We start from the raw sequence: 20,982 nt of genomic DNA on the forward strand, positions 1-20,982 counted from the left end.
AGCGTATCAGGAGTGACTACATGGCTCAGGCCCATGTAGTGTCTTCTTGGTCCTCCTAAGTAAAGGGAAAATCTGTCTTAAGAATACGTAGTGCAGGGTGACAGTAACAAGAGTAATGATAAAACAGGGCAAATGGAAATCCACCTCGAGTATACCTACTCAAATGCACTTCACCTGTGAAATGAGTAGAATGAACCAGAACTCTGCGTGAGGTCACAGAGTTACAACATTGCTAAGATAGCAGAGTGCCATGGTTTAACCCCAGCAGGCACCACTCACTCTCTCCTCCCTGGTGGGACAAGGGAGAGAATTAGAAGACTAAAAATGAGAAAATTTGTGGGTTGAGATAAAGACAACTTAATACATAAAACAAAAGTCGCGCACACAAACAGAGCAAAACAAGGAATCCATTCACCACTCCCCATGGGCAGGCAGGGGTTCAGCCATCTCCAGGGAAGCAGGGCTCCGTCACGCGTAGCGGTTACCTGGGAAGACAAACGCCGTAACTCCCAATGTTCCCCTCTTATTCTTCCTCCCCCAGCCTTGTATGCTGAGCATGTTGTCAAACGGTAAGGAATATCCCTTTGGTCAGTTGGGGTCAGCTGTCCCAGCTGTGTCGCCTCCCAACTTCTTGTGCACCCCCAGCCTGCTTGCTGGTAGGGTGGTGTGGGAAGCAGAAAAGACCTTGACTGTGTGCAAGCACTGCTCAGCAGTAACTAAAACATCCCTGTGTTATCAACACTGTTTTCAGCTCAAATCCAAAACACAGCCTCATACTAGCTACTACGAAGAAAATTAAATCTATCCCAGCCAAAACCAGCACGCAGAGGCAGGGTGGGACAACTTGCCTGACTGCAATACTGTGAAGGATGTGTACAAGTTCATCAGGAAAGACAAGCAGGGATGATGAAGAGGGTAGTTGCCCTCTCTGTTAAGGAGTAGCTTGGATGTATGGAGCCCTGCTATGGGATGGACAACAGGCATGAGAGCTTGTGGGCCAGAGTCAGAGGAGAGGTCAACAAGTGTGACATTGCGGTGGGGATGTGTTACAAACCACTCGGTCAACATGAGGAAGTGGATGAAGCACCTCAAGGATACATCTGGATCACAGATCCTGCTTCTTGTGGGGAACTTTAACCTCCCTGACATGCTGAAAAGCCAACACTGTGGGACATAAACAGTCAAGGAGGTTTTTGGAGGGTGTCAGGAATAACATTTGATACAGATACTGAATGGATCAACAGGAGTGACACAGAGGCAACATTGGCTGCAGAGGACATGAAATAGTGATGTTCAGGATCTGCAAAGGAGTGGATAAGGAGAGCAGCAGAATGTAGACTTGGGATTCACAAAGCAGTCTTCACCTAATTCTGGGAACTGATGGGTGGTATTCCCTCTGAGGCAGCTCTGAAGATGAAGGAACTCTGGAAAGTCGGCCAGGTTCTAAGGAGAGCATCCTCCAAGCGTAAGAATTCTCCATCCTGGTACTCAGGAAAATATGTAGATATACTGTGGAACCAGCTTTGCTAATGGGGAACTCATGACAGAGTTCCAAACCAAAAAGGCAGCACACAAGATGTGCAAACAGTGACAGGTTGCCAAGGAAAAATTCAGAAACATTGGCCAGACATTTAGAGATGGTGACAAGAAAAACTAGAAACAATGTTTGCAAGGGATGCCCACAGCAACAAGAAAAGCTTCTACAGTTGCCTTAGTGGCAAAAGGTTGTACAAGGAAATGTGAGCCTGCTGCTGAATAAGTTGAGTGATTTAGTGATTTATTTCTTTCAGTATAAACAGATAAGGCAGAAGTACTCAATGCTTTCTTTGCCCTCAATCTTCACCAGCAAATATCACAGGTCCTTGAGCTTAGTAAGGGGATTCAAGGGGGAGTGGAGCTACCAGCAATGAGTAATGGTGGAATCAAACATTATTTGAGAGAACTTGACTCATGATAGTCCGTGGGATTCAACAGATGGTGTCTGTGGGTTTTGAGAGCTGGATGATATCCCTGTAAGGCCTCTCTCCTTGTTAGTTTTGAAAGATCATGGAGACTGGGTAACAACTGATGACTGGAGAAAGAAAAATATGTCATTCATCAAGAAAGTCTGAAAGGATGATCCAGGGAACTACTGATTGATCAGCTTCACTTTGGTCCATGGTAAAATCATGGATTGAGTCCTCTTGGACCATGTTTCTGGAGATGTATTGGGCAAGGTTTTGGTAGAGGGGGGGTTGCAGGGGTGACCGGTTTTGAGAAGACACCAGGTGTTGTCCCCATGTCAGGCAAAGCCAGTGGCAGCAGCCTCCAAAACAGACCAACAGCTGCCCAAAGCTGAACCTATCAGTGACACTGGTGGTGCCTCTGTGATAGCATGTTTAAGAAAGGGTAAAAAACACTGCACAACAGCTGTGAGGGGAGGGAGAAAATGTGAGAGAAACAGCCCTGCAGACACCAAAATTGGTGAAGAAGGAGGGGGAGGAGGTGCGCCAGGTGCTGGAGTAGAGATTCACCTGCAACCTGTGGAGAAGACCATGGTGAAGCAGATTGTATGCCTGCAGCCCATGGAGGACCACATTGGAGCAGATACTCGCACTGCGGCCCATGGAGGAGTGCACTCTGCAGCAGGTGGAGACGCACTGAAGGAAGCTGCAGCTGTCTCTGTATGGTGAGAGACAACAGGCATAAACTGAAAAAAGAGAGGTTCAGACTGAGATATGGAGAAACATTTTCTCCATGAGGGCAGCTGAGTCTTGGGTTACCCAGGGAGGTTGTGCTGTTTCCATCCACAGCAATTTCCAAGACATGACTGGACCAAACCCTGAGCAACCTGGTCTGATGTCAGAGATGACCTGTCTGGAGAAAGAAGTTGCCTAGAGACTGCCCCCGTCAAGCCTGGATTAACATCTGATCCTGTCATCATTGTTTAAGAAGGGGCACGGCTGCCCAAAGTAGTAGTGGTCTATAAAAAGTAGTGGTCATTTGCAAGTAATTCTCATTCTAAGAATGGGAGAAAATGAAAAGCAATGTAGAACATGAATCCATTTCAACCAATTCTGAAATTGTATGAAACACTCTCATTTGGACTAGCTTGTCAGACTACATAATTTTTTGTTCAGACATACAGTATCACTTGTTAAGGACTAGTCGATTTTTGTCAATTTGCCTTAAGCCTAGTGTAACATTTTGTTAGAGCCAAACCAGAACAGTTTTTACATGAGGTATTATACACTTCTAGACTGTGATGGCAGAAATGTAATACCTTTAGAGCAAATTAAGGAGCTTGATAGAAAAAAAGGACATATGTACAAATGACTGATGCATAGATTTTACAGACAATGCTGAAGTGTCACAAATTCCATCAAACTAATGAACACACACCGTTTTATTCACTACAAAGTTTGTCAAAGAATTTTTATTGCTATTCTTAGATAAATAAGGGAGAAAAATGTTTCATCAATGCATCATTTAGAGAAATGACAGAATAGTCCATTTCGATTGCTGTCTAATTGGAGATTTTGACATGATAATACGATGCAAAAAGGGGTTTTGTCCTACAGACGTACTTTTACTGAGCTTCATTAAATGGGAAAACTGCTACAGTCCAAATTCTTATTCATTTTAGAAAATACATGGACTATATATAAGCCTATTGTCAATGGTATGCTTGAGCCAATAAAGGAGTCTTAAACTAGCCAGGCAAAATACTTTTTCAGTTATTTTCAGGCTGCTTTTGCTCAGAAAATATAATTGCTTTTTCCATATTTGAATATTGGTAAAAAAATTAAAATTAAGTTTAGGTTAGACTATGTAATCCACAATTAGACAGGATTATATATTTACTGAAACATTATGTTGTAATTTCCAGTACTAAAGGTTTTGATACCATAAGATTAAATTATTTCTTTTTTAGGTAAAAGGGCTTATCAGAATATGACATTAAATTAAATGACAGAATAAAACTTGATGGAATGTCAGCTCCCCAGAAACAGTCATTTCTAGAGACTGAGAGAAGATGGCTGAAATTCCTTTTAGTTTACTTTGTTGTGAAACAATTTCTTTCTTAACAATTCACTAAATGGAGGTTAGTTTCAAACTCTGTTTTGTTTTACATTCTCCTAAACTGCATGTAGATTGTGCTGTCACTTAATTTCTTCACAAGTACAGATAGACTGTCATTCATTTCAGCCATAACACAGAGAGAACAGAAAAAAAAAAAAAGAAAAAAAGGACTGTGTGTATTTTTTTTCTTTGTTAGAAATCCATTTGATTTGATCAAATTTGATCCATCAAATTTGAATTTTCATATTTGCCAGGGGACTCAGGAATTCTGATCTTCTATAAAGTACATTATTGAGACTGCCCTAGACACAAGCTATGGCTTAAAGGAGCTATAGATTTATCTTCCTGCTCATGTTACCCTGGCTGCAGTAGCTGAGTTCTCTGTCTTTGCATAGAGTGTGTCTTGGGCTGTGAGGAGGAAATTGCTCTAACACCCATAAACTAGAAATCTGTTACATTGATAGGGAAATAGTGGCTATATAATTTAAAGGAAAATTTCAGGAATGACAGTTTGAAAGTTCAGTCATGGACTTGCTCTGTTTAGTCTAAAGAAAATAGGAGAAGAAAGTGCAGTGATGTTATGTGCCATGTTAATACTGCTAGCAAGGCGTTGCACAGTCAGATGTTAACCTGTGTTACCGTCACTAACCTAGTGTTCTGAATTCCCAAGCTGGTATAAAACTGTTGACTTCCAAGATGCTTCCAAAAATCCTCCAAAAGGGATCTTAGGAAATAAGCTAACACAAGAAATTTTGATAGCCTAGAAAAGCTCCAAAAAACCACAGCCTCAGCTGAAATGAAGACAGAAGTGCGCCATGGTCTTGCAGGTGTGATAGTCTTGTACAGATCTTGTAATTCAAAACATCAGGGATATGCCAAACATTCATAGCAGAGAAATCAGAGGTCCTATTCTCTTCCGAAACAGAGCAGGCACCTTTTTTCCTTGTAGCAGGCACCTTTTTTCCTTGTAGCAGAGAACTGTCAAATCCTTTGATGAGGCTTACTGCATTTTCCTGGTCTTTGCTAGCAGTGTATGCAGAATGTTAATCATTGTATTCAGAATAACACTGAGAATCCAAGTTATAAGCTAAGTAGCTTTAGGTATTTCTTATAGCCTAAAGATGTTTGATGTCCTCCTGATTTCAGCAATAATGTTTGCTCCCATTGTGATATTTTTCATTTATTCTTTGCCACTGAAATATGGTATGCCATTTCAGTCTCTAGACACTGTTAATACAAAGAAGATTTACCTTGCAGAAAGGAGAAGTGGAAAACAGACGTGACCAGACATAAAATGAAAATTAAATAAACTGGTTTGGTCAACCACTGCATACTGTTTTACATTTTTCCCCATTATTTGCAATTAGTTAAGAATATGAAAAAATGGTATTTCTTGTGCTACCCACGTCAAAATAAATGAAGAGGAGCTGAAATCACGTCATATGTAGTATCAAGTATCATGTTTTAAAAGTATAAATTCCTACAGTCCCCAGCACTGTAATCCTGGCTGTTAATCCTCAGAAATGACTGGTACAATGTGTTGATTAGAGTGTAATAGTTTAATCATCTCTCAGTGATAGAAGTCCATGTTGCAGTTTCACAGATCATGAAATATGTCTGTTAAAGATATGAGCACATTGTCTTTTTTGCAGAAGGCATTATGCAACCGTGCTCATTTTATCTCTGTCTCTCTTTTACCTGCATTATGGTGCTCACTAGCATGATCATACAGGGCACAGTGATAGTCAAAGATGAACCTTGTTACAGGGAGAAAAAGAAGCTTTTTTTGGATTGGAAATGATTTTTCATTGCAAGTTAAGGAGTGTAAACCCTCCTTATCACTTCTAAACACTGCATCCAATTAGTTGCTAGCTGTAGAGCAATTGTACAAAGTTGCCATTGTGCAAATGACAGCAAATTGACAATGTTTCTTAAAAAAGTTATTACAGCAATATGAAAACTGAAAAGGCATCTTTTCATATTCTGTCCTCAGGGATTTGGGGTTATTTTTGGGATTTATTTATTTTTGAAACTGTGTTTAAGTAGATATACCAATGTCTCAGAAGAAGAGAAGGGAAATGAGAAGTTAGTGATTAAAACAGGTAGTCAGGAATGTGGCTGTTGGATCTGATCCTCCCTGGGTGTATTAGTACACTCCTCTGAGGTCAGTAGAGCTTGGCCGATTTATACAAACTGCAGATTTGTGCTTTGTCAGAGGACATACTTTGTAACAGTTCAGTTAACCTTATTTCTTTTTTTTTCTTTTTTCCTTTTTTTTTTTGTTTGTTTGTTTTTGTTTTGTTTTGTTTTTTTACCACCAGTTTGTTAAATTTGAAAATGCGCTCTTTAAGCTTGAACGGCTTTACCAAGCTGACGGGACTGTGCCTCCTTTAGTCAAGCCAGGCGTAACCCTCTCTCACAGGATCTGTGCAAGCCCTGTGGGGAAGTGAGGACTGGGAAGTGTTGTGTGAGGAGACAAGTGACATAATTGTCACTTGGGAAGGAGAAAACAGGGAACTGGATTTCCCAAAACTACACTAAGACTCAAAGAGGTACTCATCTGGTAATGTAGAATTTATTAAATACTCATATTAATTCCAATTATTAAGCTACAAACCCAGGAACAGATACTTGCTCTTTTTGGACAGAGGGTAAGAACCAACTTCTTAGGCAAAATTAGGGAAGGGAAAAAGTAAAGGATAAGAGGCTCTGCATACTTGATAAAATAAAGAAACAGTTCCTTTCCTCAGTCCCTTCACTTGTACCCAGGGACAGCAGAGGGACAGCGGTGCTCTCCTCAGGGGGAGAATAGTGGGCAATTAATACCCAAAGAGGAAGGCATGAGGAGAAAATGGATAACACATTGCCAAAGAGCTCCCAGATGAATTATTAAAACCACTTTATTAAATATGAAATCATCACCTTTGCCCCTTGCCTTTCATATTTTACCTTCCAGAAGACCTTTCAATGTCTTATGTCTTCTGATGCATCTTCATCCATCACAGAAAATAGTATGCCAAAATAGGGCTATTCTATTTTATCATGGCCCTGTGTCCCTCAGGATGTGGATGAGCGTCACTCTAGCTCATTTAGAAAAGATCTTTCTACTCTGCCCCTAAAAAAGAAAATATTTTTACCATCTTTGTGTAAAAATGTTGTTAAAAAGCTAAACTAAAGCTAAAGCTAAAACCAAAACCAAGTGTCTTACAAACAATGACAGTAAGTAACTTCTGCTTTCATGTGAGCAGATATTTTCCCCAATCAACACTCTCCCATGAACAAACTAAAATTATAGCACTTTTTAATATTACGACTAACTCGAGTTTTAAGAGGGAAGCTACTTCAGTCAGATGGATCATCGCATTCACACAGTCTGCTGACGTGTAGACTGCTCAAAAGGAGTATCTGGCAGGGTGAAAGCCCAACTGTGGGATAAGTGACTTCACTTCAGGAATAAGCTGAAAGAAAAAATGGATTGTGAAGGGTGGGAAGATAGCAGCAGGCAGGAGGGCAGACAGGAAAACGTACTGATATACGGAAAAAAAAGAAAGAAAAAAGGATAAACATGTGAATTCAAGTGTTCTACACATTTCCTCATTTTTTCCCCAGTAATTAGAGCCATTTTAAATGGAAGTTTATTTAGGTTCAAAACTTATAAAACAGCTTATAATTTATCCTATTTATGCAAATAGACTCACTGATTAATATAATTCTGTTGATAAGATTCAGTGTGTGTATCTTACATGAACTGAGCTACCAGAACAAATCACAAAGCATCAGATGTTCACAAGAACAGTGATCCTGTGATTTAAGAACTTCTTTTTACCACTTTAGAGATGGGGACATGAGTCAAAAAGAAGTTATGGGGGACATTTCTGAAGTGTCAAAGTATGGTAAAATGCTTTGAAGAGCTCCATTTCAATTCTAAATACTCTCAAAGGTCTGATCCTTAACTGCTTTTCTCAGTTGAAATAACATGTCTAAAAGAGAGCTGGCTTCTAAAATCACATTTACTTGCATTTCCTAAGTATTGGAATATACTTCTTTTTAAGACAGTTTCCTATCTTCTCCAAATGAGTCAATATACATTGATCTTTAAATGCATATTTACTTTCATATCCTAGATTTGAAGGTAAGAAATTCTGATTCTTATTTAATCTTCACATTATCAAGGTTGAAAAAGAATGAAAGTTCTTGTATTTGTTTTAACATAAATTTAAAAATTCCATAAATATTAGCTTTTGGTTTTTTTATTCCAATATTACCACTAAAAATGCAGTTATCTCTCTACTTTGAAAGAGCTAAAACGTTCAATTCTAAAATTGCAAAAATTCAAGTTTAAAAAATTTAGAAGTTCAAGACAAAACAAATTAGAAGTTAATTTTTCCTGCTACAATAGGCATAACTATGTAATTAAAGGCTATTAACTTTTTTTTTCCCTCAGATGAATTCAAGTTATTCATGAAAAGGCTGCCCATGAATTATTTCCTCAACACATCTACTGTAATGCATATGTGGACAATGGATTCCAATTTTCAACGTCGCTATGAGCAACTAGAAAACAGCATGAAGCAACTCTTCCTCAAGGCGCAGAAAACTGTTCACAAGCTCTTTGGCCTCAGTAAGAGATGCCATAAACAGCCACTCATTCGCATGCCGAGGCAGAGGTAAGAAAGCCTATGAAAACCTGAGAAACTCAAACTGCCGTCTTGACACCAGAATCTCCTTAAGGGGCACAGGCGTGGGAACGCGTGCAGCATATGGTACATGCCCAGTACAAAGTCTTTGCATTTGTAGGAGTCAAACGATCCCAGCTTTCAACATTGCTCCATTCATGTTTTCCTAAATATAATGGGAAAGGTCAAAATAAAGCCTGATTTGTATATGACTGTGTATTATGTGGGGCAACATAAAAATAACATGAGCATACAGATTCATCCCGTTTGGTCTGCTTCTTTTACAGAACTGCCTTTTCAGGGGAACTTGGCCAGCTGTAACTGTGCCAAATAATTGTATAGCAAATACTGAATACCTTTTCTGAAGCAAACAAAGCTATTTTAAGAACTTTCCAGGTCATTATACAGTACATACTACATACTATTGATTTCTTGTCTCGTTTGTCAGATATGAATTAGATTTGAAAGGATGCCTAAGGAAAGAAAATAGAAGTGTTTTAGTCCTCCCTAGAAACAGAGAGATCCTGAAAGCTAGCTAGTCAAATCTATATTATCATAAAGTGGTTATAGTTGATTGCTGATCGAAAATTGCTTTATTGAAATTAGTGGAATGACACTAGAGTAAATCTGAAATGAATGAGCTTTTAAGGGCATTGTTCCTCTGAGTCACCGAGCCCAGTGACTCCTGCATTTAGCACGTAAGCCCATCGTTTTTAAAGAAACCTAGTTTAGGTTCAGTGTTCAAGAACCACCAGGGGTGCTTTGCTCTCCCCTGCTTTCAGCTCTCCTGCTGCAGGCTAAAGCTCCATCAATTCCTCTGTGCCTTTTGGTGGCGCTTAGCTAACCCTTCCGCTGCTCCTTTCAGAAGCAGAGAGCCACTATGGCTCTCATGCCTCCCTTTTCCTCCATATTGTGCTTTGCTTTGTGATCTGCTAATTGAAACAAATAATGCATTTTTCACTTGTGAGGTCGTTTCATAATTAGAAAACTTTCCACCGGCAAAGGTTATATAGTCACTGCAGTGCTTCGACATAATTTCCTGTGTTTCTTGGGCATGACCTGGATGAGCATTGTGCCAAAGAGATGATTCAACATGAAAGATTTCAGCAGGAGCACAGAGCTTTTTAAAACACAAGAAACAGAATCCAACCTCATTTCCCCCCCGCCCCCAACCAAAATTTAAAACAATCAGGTCTTCCAAAATAACCACTACAGGGTTTTGAGGCAATCTTTCGTTGCCACCATTAGTGGCAATGATAGAGTACAGATGAACTGAGATATAAAAAGCAAAGATCAGTTGAGATGATTGATCAAAATACACCTTTCTTGTTATATGAATGATTTTTTTTTTCAAATGCAGAACTTGTGAGTTCATGGTTTATTTGTTAATCATCAATTTTACTAACAAAGAGTTTGCCTGTTTCACAGGGACTTGTACTAAACTTTCATAAGTCTGATTTTGCAAGGCATCTCTGAGTTAGGAATATCATAACTTGCCTTTAAGATAAATATGTCCCATTTAAGTGACCGCCTTAAATTTTTTTCTAGTCAATACAGAGGAAGATCGGACATATGATGACATAATGATGATCAATAGATGGTTCAAAGATCCGTGCTAAAAGCAGGTTTGGGAATACTTAACCAGTGGGATGCATTTGCTAAAAGAGAACATTTTCAAAGGCTGGATTCCATCTGACTATCTGGGAAAATTGCCTTCTGACATCAAGGCTTTTATGGCTGATAAGAAGAGCTTTAAACTGAGAAGTGAGGGGAAAAGGTCAAAAGAAACTGGTTTAATTTCCAAACCTGGTTAAAAAAAAATCTGATAGACCAAGGTACAAGAATGTATAAAGGAATATCAGTGGTCAAAGGATGGATAGTGAGGAGAAAGAAAACGCAGGTATTGAAAGAATAATATTCAGGTACTTCTTGTGGTGAGAGAATACCTAATCCAATCAAGGTACTGAATTTTTCAGTACAGAACTGCTAACAGGTAAGCACGCGAATGAATAGTGGGTAATGTGACAGAGAATGAATACCTGAGTAATGCAATGGAGAAACATGAATTATTGCTTAGGCTGTAAAAACAGACATTTCAGCAGAAAGTGAGTGGAATTACATAACCAAACCAAAGTACTTAAATTCCTTGCATTTAAGGGAAGACAGAAATAAAAGCAAAAATCACAGTTTCATGTGCCAATGATATATTAGGCTCCAAAGAAACAAGAAGGAATTGGAGCAAAATGTAATGTTTTCCAAAGGCTTTCCAAACAACTCCTTCAGATTAGTGTTTGGGCTCTGCTATTGATAGTTAAGTGTGAAGTTTATTAGGGGAAGAGAAATTAGGCAGAGTTAATAGAGATATAAATACTTTTTAAAACTGTATTTTATTGGCACTTGTCTTTTCAAATAGAGATCAAAGAGCCAATGCTTCAGTTTTTAATAAATGTCATGATGCTGGCAGTGAGTAAAAACAAAATAACTGTTCTAATGTTAATTTTTCACTGTCTTTCACAAGTCCATAGAAGAGACACAGAAAGGATTTTTAAAGGAATATGTCAAAAGTGAGAGCTGGTTTTCTCTTTCATGAGGCTGGGAGGTATGTCCTAAAAGTTCAATATAATTTGTGGAAACTTTCTATGAGACTGAGGAATTTATCTATGTAGTCTGCAAGAAACCATTTTATCACACTTGAAGGAGCTCCTACATACGGTCAAGGTTATATTCATTACTGAAAATACATGTCTCTGGCCTCAAAATTTTGTTACTGAACATTAAAATAAATTGTTGCTTGATTGTTTTCAAATGTGATTCAGTTAATCAGTTAGACAGAACTGATTGCAACTTTTTCCATATTTCCTGAAGAACCAAGCCTCTTAAAAAAAAGACTAAATTACACTTATATTTTAATTTTCTAATCCTTGAACCAATATACCATTGAATCCTCTCCTAACATCATTGTTCATAACAGAAAAGAGTCAATTAACTTGCAAGTTAAAGAAACTACATTCCCGTGTCTCCTTTTTAAACACAGTTTATATTCGTCAGCTAGAATAATGTATAAATAGTTTTCTTTCAGTCTACACTAGTGATCAGAACAATATCTTATTTACTGCAATACTTTGGTATACACTGGGGATGGGAACAGGATTACTATTTTTATTTTATTCTGTTCATTGCGAATTTTTTCAAGTTCCGGATGTTCTTCACAGATTTTAAGCTTTCTTTCGTTAACATGAAACAAACCATTGATCCTTTCCCTGAAAGTCAAATCATGCCAAGATACATCAAAAGTCCATAGATATCCATTATAAACCGTTATGGTACTGCTGAGTGTAACTTTTAAAATTCACCTGAATTAATCAATGTACTTTCTGTAATCAATGAAGTATTTACTGATTGTCTGAATTCAAAGAAAAATACCAACTGATAATTCAAAACCAAGAAGGAGCACAGAAATTGCTATCTAGATAATCTGTTCCCATGTTGTATATGGGGGTGGAATGATAAAATATACAATTTAAAGACATAAAGAGAAAAAGAAGATTTAAAAAAATACACTCTGAGAAAGAAACTTGATGTTCTGTGGAATAACACTACCAGGTGAGCTACTGCCGCCATGAATTTGAGGCTCTGCTGCTTCAAAACGCTCGAGCGATTATTGCTAATATGTTCTCATTGCACTGACACAACAGCCTTAAAAACTCGCAGTATCATATGCTCTTTCATTGTGTTTACTTGGCCAGAGTCCACTGCATGCAACAATTGTAATTCCACTAGGTGGCCAGCTCTTGCTGCAGTTTTTACACAGGAAGGTTGTCAAAACACCGCTGGTGGCACAATACATTGTGCTTTGCAGGAATCGGTGGCTGTTGCAAAATGTATATAGGAGGGTTGTTGAAACGATGCTCGAAGCACAACACGTTCTGCTTTGTAGGAATCAAGAAGAGGTGTAAAACCATCTGCCTGCCCTAAACTCGTCATGCACATTTCTGTTTTAGGACCATGAGGTGTAAGGAACTATTATTAATCTTTGGAAACATTTTGCATATGGTAACTGTGTTCTAGCATATCTACTCTGAGAAAAAGGACTGACATAGTCATTAGGATAGTCCAAGCTCTCGATTCCAGCAGCATCTTTCTCAAATGAGGTGAGAAAGTGATGCCCTGTTACAGACAGCAAAGGGCATTCTTCCTCCCAGCTTAGGCTGAGAGTTGTGGCTCACACCTGCACTGAAAGATGAGATCTGTGCATGCATAATCTCATGTTAATGTCACCTTTGGATTGAAACTTCTCATTTTTCAAAGACAAAATGCGTGGAGGGAATACAGAATTATCAATTTTCCTCAATAGGGATGTCCATATAGGACCCATATGGCGACGGGAAGAGGTAAAACAGCAAGCAAAGTTGTGGTTGTGCATTTGTCACCGTGTTACGGGGAGGGAAAGTTGTTTTTCTTCTTGTCTTTTTAACGTGACAGTAAGATTTATTTTCAAATGTACTGACTGTGTGCTGAGAAGCTGAAAATCACAGGAACAGAAGTCCTGATCCTACCCATGAACTGCTGTCAGTGAAACACCTGACATGAACCAGAGCTGAGGGTAAGCAGGCACTTACATCCACCCAAATTATGGAATCAAAATGAGAAAACTGGAATATCTATGCTTAAGAGCATAAAAGAAATATAAACTGTGGTGGTGGAGAAGGACAATTTCACTTTCTGAAATATTTTTCTATAAGAATGGCAATGATCTCCTGTGATTGGATTTAATATCCAAACACTACTGAAAGACATTGAAGACAGGGAAAAGCTTTAATTTCTTGCTTCAGAAGTGCCGGTTTAGCACTTGATTTTGTTCTTTTCTGTGTCATTCAAATTTGTTCCTTGGCTAATGTTACCCATTTGAGTGAATATACTCAGTACAGTATATTGCTATATGCACAAACCTTATTTGTATGCAGTTTAAATCACTTTGTAATGAAAAGGCATGACTTGAGGCCAAATTTAACCAGCACAATTTGTGATTTAATAAAGACATTAAAAAAATATTAAAAAGGGAAACATAATGTAAATACAACTATAAGCCAGTGGAAAAAATTTCATCTTCCTTGGTGAGCAACTTAAGTAAATAAGAATTTTAATTTTAAAAGACCTAGGTACAACACTTGTACACAAAAGCATGTGATCATTAAAAAAATGTCAGTATTAGAAATTTTAAAAAGACTGGATGCTTAATATTACCATATAATTTAGAGTGAAGTTGGTGGTTATACCAACAATCTAGCCACATCTTTAAAGGATCTTACTCTGGTAACATAAGCTGAAGGCAAATGTAGACAGAATTACTTAATAACCTTAAAAAAGTATTTTAATTAACATATAAATATCCTTATTTCTGAAGGAAAGCCATACACAGCAACCTTATCTTCATAAAGGATTTTTTTTTTTTTTAAGAAACATACTCTGAAGCTAATGTAGATTTAGGAGTTCATCATCAGAGACTGTGAATGGCTGCATCAAACAGAAGAGTTGCAGAAAGAATTGTTGTTTTCAAAAACAGAATTTATTCTGGAATTTCCCACAGAATGCACCACCGGCAGGTATAAAAGGAGGAAGAGCCATGAATTTGCATTTTCTCATTTTTATTTTCTTTTTGAATTTCACAGAGCAAAAAATTCACATGCCCTAGGAGCACAACCAGGCCTGAATAAAAACACTCAGAGATGGGTCTTGTGTCTTAGTCTTCTCTTCAGTCCTTATGCAGAAAAAAAAGGTTTAAGATATCTGACTTCTTTATGGTATACACAACCCGTCATAATACTGAGGCCTTGAAACCTGGTTTCTTTAAAATGCTTCAGAATGAAGTACACACAAAAAATGATAGTGTAGATTAACCCCATGCCCTCAGGGTGTTACACAGGATTAGTTCCTTACATCCCAAAGTTGGTTATCAACTACTTCAGATTGCTTTGCTATAAGTATAATTGATTCCCAGGCTCAAAATTACCAAGGAATAAAATCTTCCACCAAGCAAGCCACATGGAGGTTTCACAGTGCATCACACAGAGATTTTTCTTTCCAAAGCACATTTGTGGCATTGGATGTAAGGGAAAAAATCTAGTTATACATCACTTAGCAGACTGCTAGAATGAAGGTGAACAGTGAGTCTAGATGAAAATTGTTTTATGGAAAGACAGTGTAAGACAGCCAAAGCTCAGCTGAACGGACTGGGTCTAATATATATGATGCTTCCAGACAAGAGGTGCTAAACAAACAATATTCTGTCTGGTTTTAGAACATCTTCTCTTTTTGATAGAGTACAACGTATGATAGAGATGTTTTTAAACAAAAGTCATTCCAAGAAAGAACAAACAAAAATGTACTTAGATTGCACATCATTTTGCATTATAAAAAATACCAGAAAATTTTTTGATCTGCTTCCATTAGGATATTGCATGTGGGAGTTAAAAATGGATTTGCAAGTTTCAATGTAAAGGAACGCCTCTCCAGTGGAAACTTTGATTTGATCTAACACACCAAGTGCACAGCTGAAAGTTGCATGCCATAGAAAAGGAAGGCGATAAGATGAAAGTATCTGAGATAAAATGAAGGTCAGTTTGGCAGTGTTTTTTTTACTAAACTGAATAATAAGTCTGCATCTTTTCTCAAAGGAAATAAAACGATCTGCTTTGAGGTGATACCTTTAATTGGACTGGGGATTGGAGTTATTTAAAACTAACGTGACAGACATAAAAATATGATATACAACCTGCAAATAATAGGTCTGATAACAATGACAAGATAAACTCTTGTGTATATGTGTGTTTTCACACATATTTTAATAACTATATACGTACCGGCAGATTGCTCTTCGCATCTGTCCTTGTAATTTGGAGGAGATGATTTGGTTTTCTAATGTTACAGCACTTCATTACATACTCATAGAGGCTGTTCTTGACCACATGTTATACATGAAAATTTCTCCAGCCTCCCCACAACTCCAGTTTTTATTTTTTTGATGAACAGCAACATTAGAACAAATTTCACCATATCATAAAGTACTGTCAAACTAGTAGACAGGTCATATTAATGTCAAAGAGCAGGAGTATGCCTGCCTCCATGCTCTGGAAATACCATTCATGCAAGATGTGGAATGAAGTCACATCTCTCATGCCGATGTTTGTTCTTTTAAAGTATGGACTACTTACCAGTGCAACTGTACCCTAATAGCAGTGCTTTAGCAATAATATTTTACATTTTGTCACATGATGCAAACTGTTAAAAAGAGAAAATCAGCTTAGCAAGAACAATCTGACATGAAAGGCACTATACCAATATACAATATGATATGATATGTTATATAGAAAATATATCCCATAAGAAAAACGGGGACAAACTTTTTAACAGTTGCTAACCTGTTGAGATAGGACAAGGGGCAATGGTTGTAAACTAAAAAAGGGGAGATTTAGACTAAATATAAGGAAGTAAATTTTCCGAATGAGGGTGGTGAAACACTGGCCCAGGTTGCCCAGAGAAGTGGTAGATGCCCCATCCCTGGAAACATCCCAGGTCAGGCTGGACGGGGCTCTGAGCAACCTGATCGAGTCACAGAATCACAGAATCACAGAATCACTAGGTTGGAAAGGACCTTTAAGATCATCAAGTCCAACCATTAATCCAGCGCCATCATGTCCCCTAAACCATGTCCTGAAGTGCCACATCCACACGTTTTTTGAACACTTCCAGAGATGGCGACTCCACCATCTCCCTGGGCAGCCTGTGCCAATGCCTGACCACCCTCTCAGTGAAGAAATTTTTCCTAATATCCAGTCTAAACCTCCCCTGGAACAACTTGAGGCCATTTCCTCTTGTCCTATCACTAGTTACTTGGGAGAAGAGACCAACACCCTCGTCGCCACAACCCACTTTCAGGTAGTTGTAGAGAGCGATAAGGTCTCCCCTCAGCCTCCTCTTCTCCAGACTAAACAACCCCAGTTCCCTCAGCCGCTCCTCATCAGACTTGTGCTCCAGACCCCTCACCAGCTTTGTTGCCCTTCTCTGGACACGCTCCAGCACCTCAGCATCCTTCTTGTAGTGAGGGGCCCAAAACTGAACACAGGATTCAAGGTGCGGCCTCACCAGTGCCGAGTACAGGGGCACAATCACTTCCCTGCTCCTGCTGGCCACACTATTGCTGATACAGGCCAGGATGCTGTTGGCCTTCTTGGCCACCTGGGCACACTGCCGGCTCATGTTCAGCCGGCTGTCAACCAGCACCCCCAGGTCCCTTTCCGCCGGGCTGCTCTCCAGCCACTCCTCCCCAAGCCTGTAGCGTTGCATGGGGTTGTTGTGACCAAAGTGCAGGACCCTGCACTTGGCCGTATTAAACCTCATACAGTTGGCCTCTGCCCATTGATCCAGCCTGTCCAGATCCCTCTGCAGAGCCCTCCTACCCTCCAGCAGATCAACACTCCCACCCAACTTGGTGTCATCTGCAAACTTACTGAGGGAGCACTCGATCCCCTCATCCAGATCATCAATAAAGATATTGAATAAGACCGGCCCCAGAACCGAGCCCTGGGGAGCACCGCTTGTGATCGGCCGCCAGCCGGATTTAACGCCGTTCACCACAACTCTCTGGGCTCGACCATCCAGCCAGTTCCTCACCCAGCGAAGAGTAAACCCGTCTAAGCCACGAGCCGCCAGTTTCTCCAGGAGAATGCTGTGGGAGACGCTGTCAAAGGCTTTACTAAAGTCCAGGTAGACAACGTCCACAGTCTTTCCCTCATCCACTAGGCGGGTCACCTGGTCGTAGAAGGAGATCAGGTTGGTGAAGCAGGATCTGCCTTTCATGAACCCATGCTGGCTGGGCCTGATCCCTTGGTTGTCCTGCAGATGCTCTGTGAGCACTCTCAAGACCAACCGCTCCATAATCTTCCCTGGTACAGAGGTCAGGCTGACAGGCCTGTAGTTCCCAGGATCCTCCTTCCGGCCTTTCTTGTAGACGGGCGTCACATTGGCAAGCCTCCAGTCTTCTGGGACCTCCCCTGTTAACCAGGACTGCTGGTAAATGATGGAGAGTGGCTTGGCAAGCTCCTCCGCCAGCTCTCTCAGTACTCTCGGGTGGATCTCATCAGGCCCCATAGACTTGTGGGTGTCCAGGTGGTTTAGCATGTCCTTGACTGCTTCCTCCTGGATTATGAGGAGTACATTGTGCTCTCCATCCCCATCTTCTAGGTCAGGGGGCTGAATATCCTGTGGATACCTGGCCTGGCTATTAAAGACTGAGGCAAAGAAGGCATTAAGTACCTCAGCCTTGTCCTCGTCCTTGGAGACAATGTTCCCCGCCATATCCAGTAGGGGATGGAGATTCTCCTTGCCTCTCTTTTTGTTGTTAATATATTTGTAAAAACATTTTTTATTATCCTTTACGAATGTGGCCAGACTGAGCTCTAGCTGGGCTTTTTGTCCCTGCTTGACCTAACAAGATCCTTGTACTCTTCGTGAGTTGCCTGCCCCTTCTTCCAGAGATGATAAACTCTCCTCTTTTCAGTCGAAGATGTCCCTGCTCACTGGAGGGAGTTGGACTGGATGGCCTTTAAAGATCCCTTCCAACCCAAACTATTCTGTGATTCTATATTAATAAAATATTGCAGGATGTTGTATTACACCTTGTTCTGAGACCTGCACTACTATAATATGATTACTGAATCGCTAACCACTGTGAGAGTACTGTTGCACTTGCAAACAGTCTATACTTTAAAAGGACAAAACATTGGCATGAGAGATGTGACTTCATTCCATGTATTGCCAATATATAAGAATGCTGAATATTCAGATAACACCTCAAAGGAGACAGTGTTCAGAAGTGCAACAGCAGAAGATGACTCAAGGAAATTATTTCACTCAAGAAGAATGACTACTTTAGTCATTCTTTCTTTTTTAGTCATTCTTTCACCTCTTTCTTTTGGGATCTTTTCTAAGAGTAACAAGGTGATAGGAACAGAAATCCCAAATTCCTCTACACAGTCTAGCCCTGAGAAGTGGAAAGTTGGGTTCAATTTCCCCTTCTCCCTCAAGAAACTGTACTTAGAGTATCCACTTTTTTCAGATCTGTTAACACTCATTCCACTACAAATTGCCTCTGTCCCACCTACCAAAACCCCTTGTTGTTTCTAACACAAATGTCCAAACTTCCTTACTTTTTCTGGACAAATTTTGTAATGCAATTGGTGCTATCAGTACTGGAGTCTGAAAATGTAAAGATTGTAAAACACAAGCAGCTTAAAATAGCTTTTTATTTTATAGACATGTATTAAAAAAGAAAAGCACAGCTTAAGAAAAAGCTGCTGCAGAATTTCAGCTATAAAGGTAGAGTATTCAGCACATTTAATCCCCAGCGTAGATCTACAGTACTGAGAGGCGTGCTTTTGGCCTTTTGGTATTTACTGTGGCCAAACTGCTGTAAAGGACCTTCCCTCAGGCCAAATTTAAAGATAACTTAATCACCTATCCACATGAATCACTTGTAGAAACTTCAGAGCCAAGACTGCAGTGACTCACAAGACTTGCAAGCCTACACTTTAAAATGATCACTTGACATGTGGATAGATCCTGGAACACATTTCTGGGCTTGGCAGCTTCTGTTTGCTCCTAGCCTGATGACCATCTGTCTTTGTAGTCATGACATGTGACGTGATGGCCATGATTCTCTCTAGATAACACCCCCCCCACCACTTTCAAGGATTGGGATAATGTACAGCACAAATGCAGCCTGAGGTCAGGCAAGGACACCAGCGTGAGATATTGGATCTTGGAGCACTCTGGGCTTCAGGCTATCCCTCAGTCCAGAAAGCTGAAACATCTTCCAGATTTCACCTGTATAATAAGAGCATATTTGAACATTGCTTTATCTGATGCAGAAGAGTATAAAAGGTACAATAAATGTACGTCTTTTATCATTTATCAGTTATTAAGACAGGAGAAAATAAGAAAGAATGATCTCTGATATTCAGTCTCCAGCATCAGGCTTCCTCTGCAGAGTCACCCACGTCCCTCTGTCTGTGCCCAGCATAGTACAGCAGGGCTGACAACAGGCTGACAATATCACATCTCCCTTGCTCCCTTTTGTCTATTTGTTTCTTCAGTGACACACAGACCGTCTCTCGCTGTGTTTGTACAGCACACATCACAGTGGGGCCCCAGCCTCAGCTCAGGCTGGGATGAATTACTGTAACAGAAGTGCTTTTCTGGTCTGTGCTATTTAAAGTAAAAATGTGTCTCCTCTGTGGGAAGGTGGTATTAATGCAAAGCGCAAGAAAGCTTTGACATGAGTGCAGCATAAAAGGGAAGATGAAGGTTGGACTTGGGCGGGGGGATATTGCCATGCATATCCATATTTCAGGTAAAACTTTTCATCACCCTGATGCCTCACTTTGACGAAGAGGTCTCTGCTTGTCAGGTCCTGTCTGTCAGCACTCTGAAAACAAGCTTTTCAGGGTCTAAATCTGAAAAATGTCTCAATTAAACAAGTCAAAGAACCGTGAGATATGCATTGATAGAGAAATGGACACATACAAGTGTTAGCTCACTCAGAAAGCGAGGTACTAGCCCTCCAAGGGGAGATCAAATGCCAGACTTTAACCTTCAGGGTTGTGCTTCAGGTCATCTTAAGTAAAGACATGTAATAGCTTTGTTTTTAGATAAATTTGAAGATTGGATAGTTTCAGTTCTGCAGATGGTGGATTTTCAAGCTTTTGATTTTTAAAAATGCTTTGAAAAGTACTGTAAGCCTGCATCTGAATTGTTCCTATTGTCTTGTTTACTCTTTTATTCGTTTAAAAAGAGAAAAAGCTTTTTCTTCCAACATGCAGAATGCCTTAATCACATTGTGTCTTAAGAGCTTCCAGATGACATAGTTCTGGGAACAAGTTTCCTGTCTGGCCAATACGTACAGATGTGATCATGAAAAGACTTATTTGAATTCTGATATGGCTGTTTCATGCTATGTCGTTCTTCCATTTGCAACACAAAGAAAGAAGTAACTCTAATATATCAGCTTCCAGGTCATTCAAAGTTAGTAATTCTTTCTTATTTACAGTCTATTAGGTCTTCTATAAAACAAAAATGTATTAATTGTTGATGTAATGTGTTCTCTGGATTCTCTTATGTGCTCTTGATATGAGCAAAATAAATCAATGGAAAGCATGTGGAAGGGTAAAGGGTAGGGAGACATTTAATT

At 39.6% G+C, this 20,982-nt stretch overlaps 1 protein-coding gene across 2 annotated transcripts in view; it reads left to right on the forward strand.

Annotated features, from left to right (window-relative positions):
• BRINP3 (BMP/retinoic acid inducible neural specific 3) overlaps nucleotides 1–20,982 on the forward strand; it is a gene marked incomplete at both ends in the record, with an annotated part of 207,874 nt that overhangs the window by 158,427 nt on the left and 28,465 nt on the right. For both annotated transcript variants that reach the window (XM_082003025.1, XM_082003026.1), the window contains one exon: nucleotides 8,507–8,729. In XM_082003025.1, the coding sequence (XP_081859151.1) occupies nucleotides 8,507–8,729 (223 nt within the window). The remainder of the gene's footprint in view (nucleotides 1–8,506; nucleotides 8,730–20,982) is intronic.

This window comes from Phaethon aethereus (assembly GCF_964289735.1).
Source record: "Phaethon aethereus genome assembly, chromosome: 8".
Classification (NCBI taxonomy): Eukaryota; Metazoa; Chordata; class Aves; order Phaethontiformes; family Phaethontidae; genus Phaethon; species Phaethon aethereus.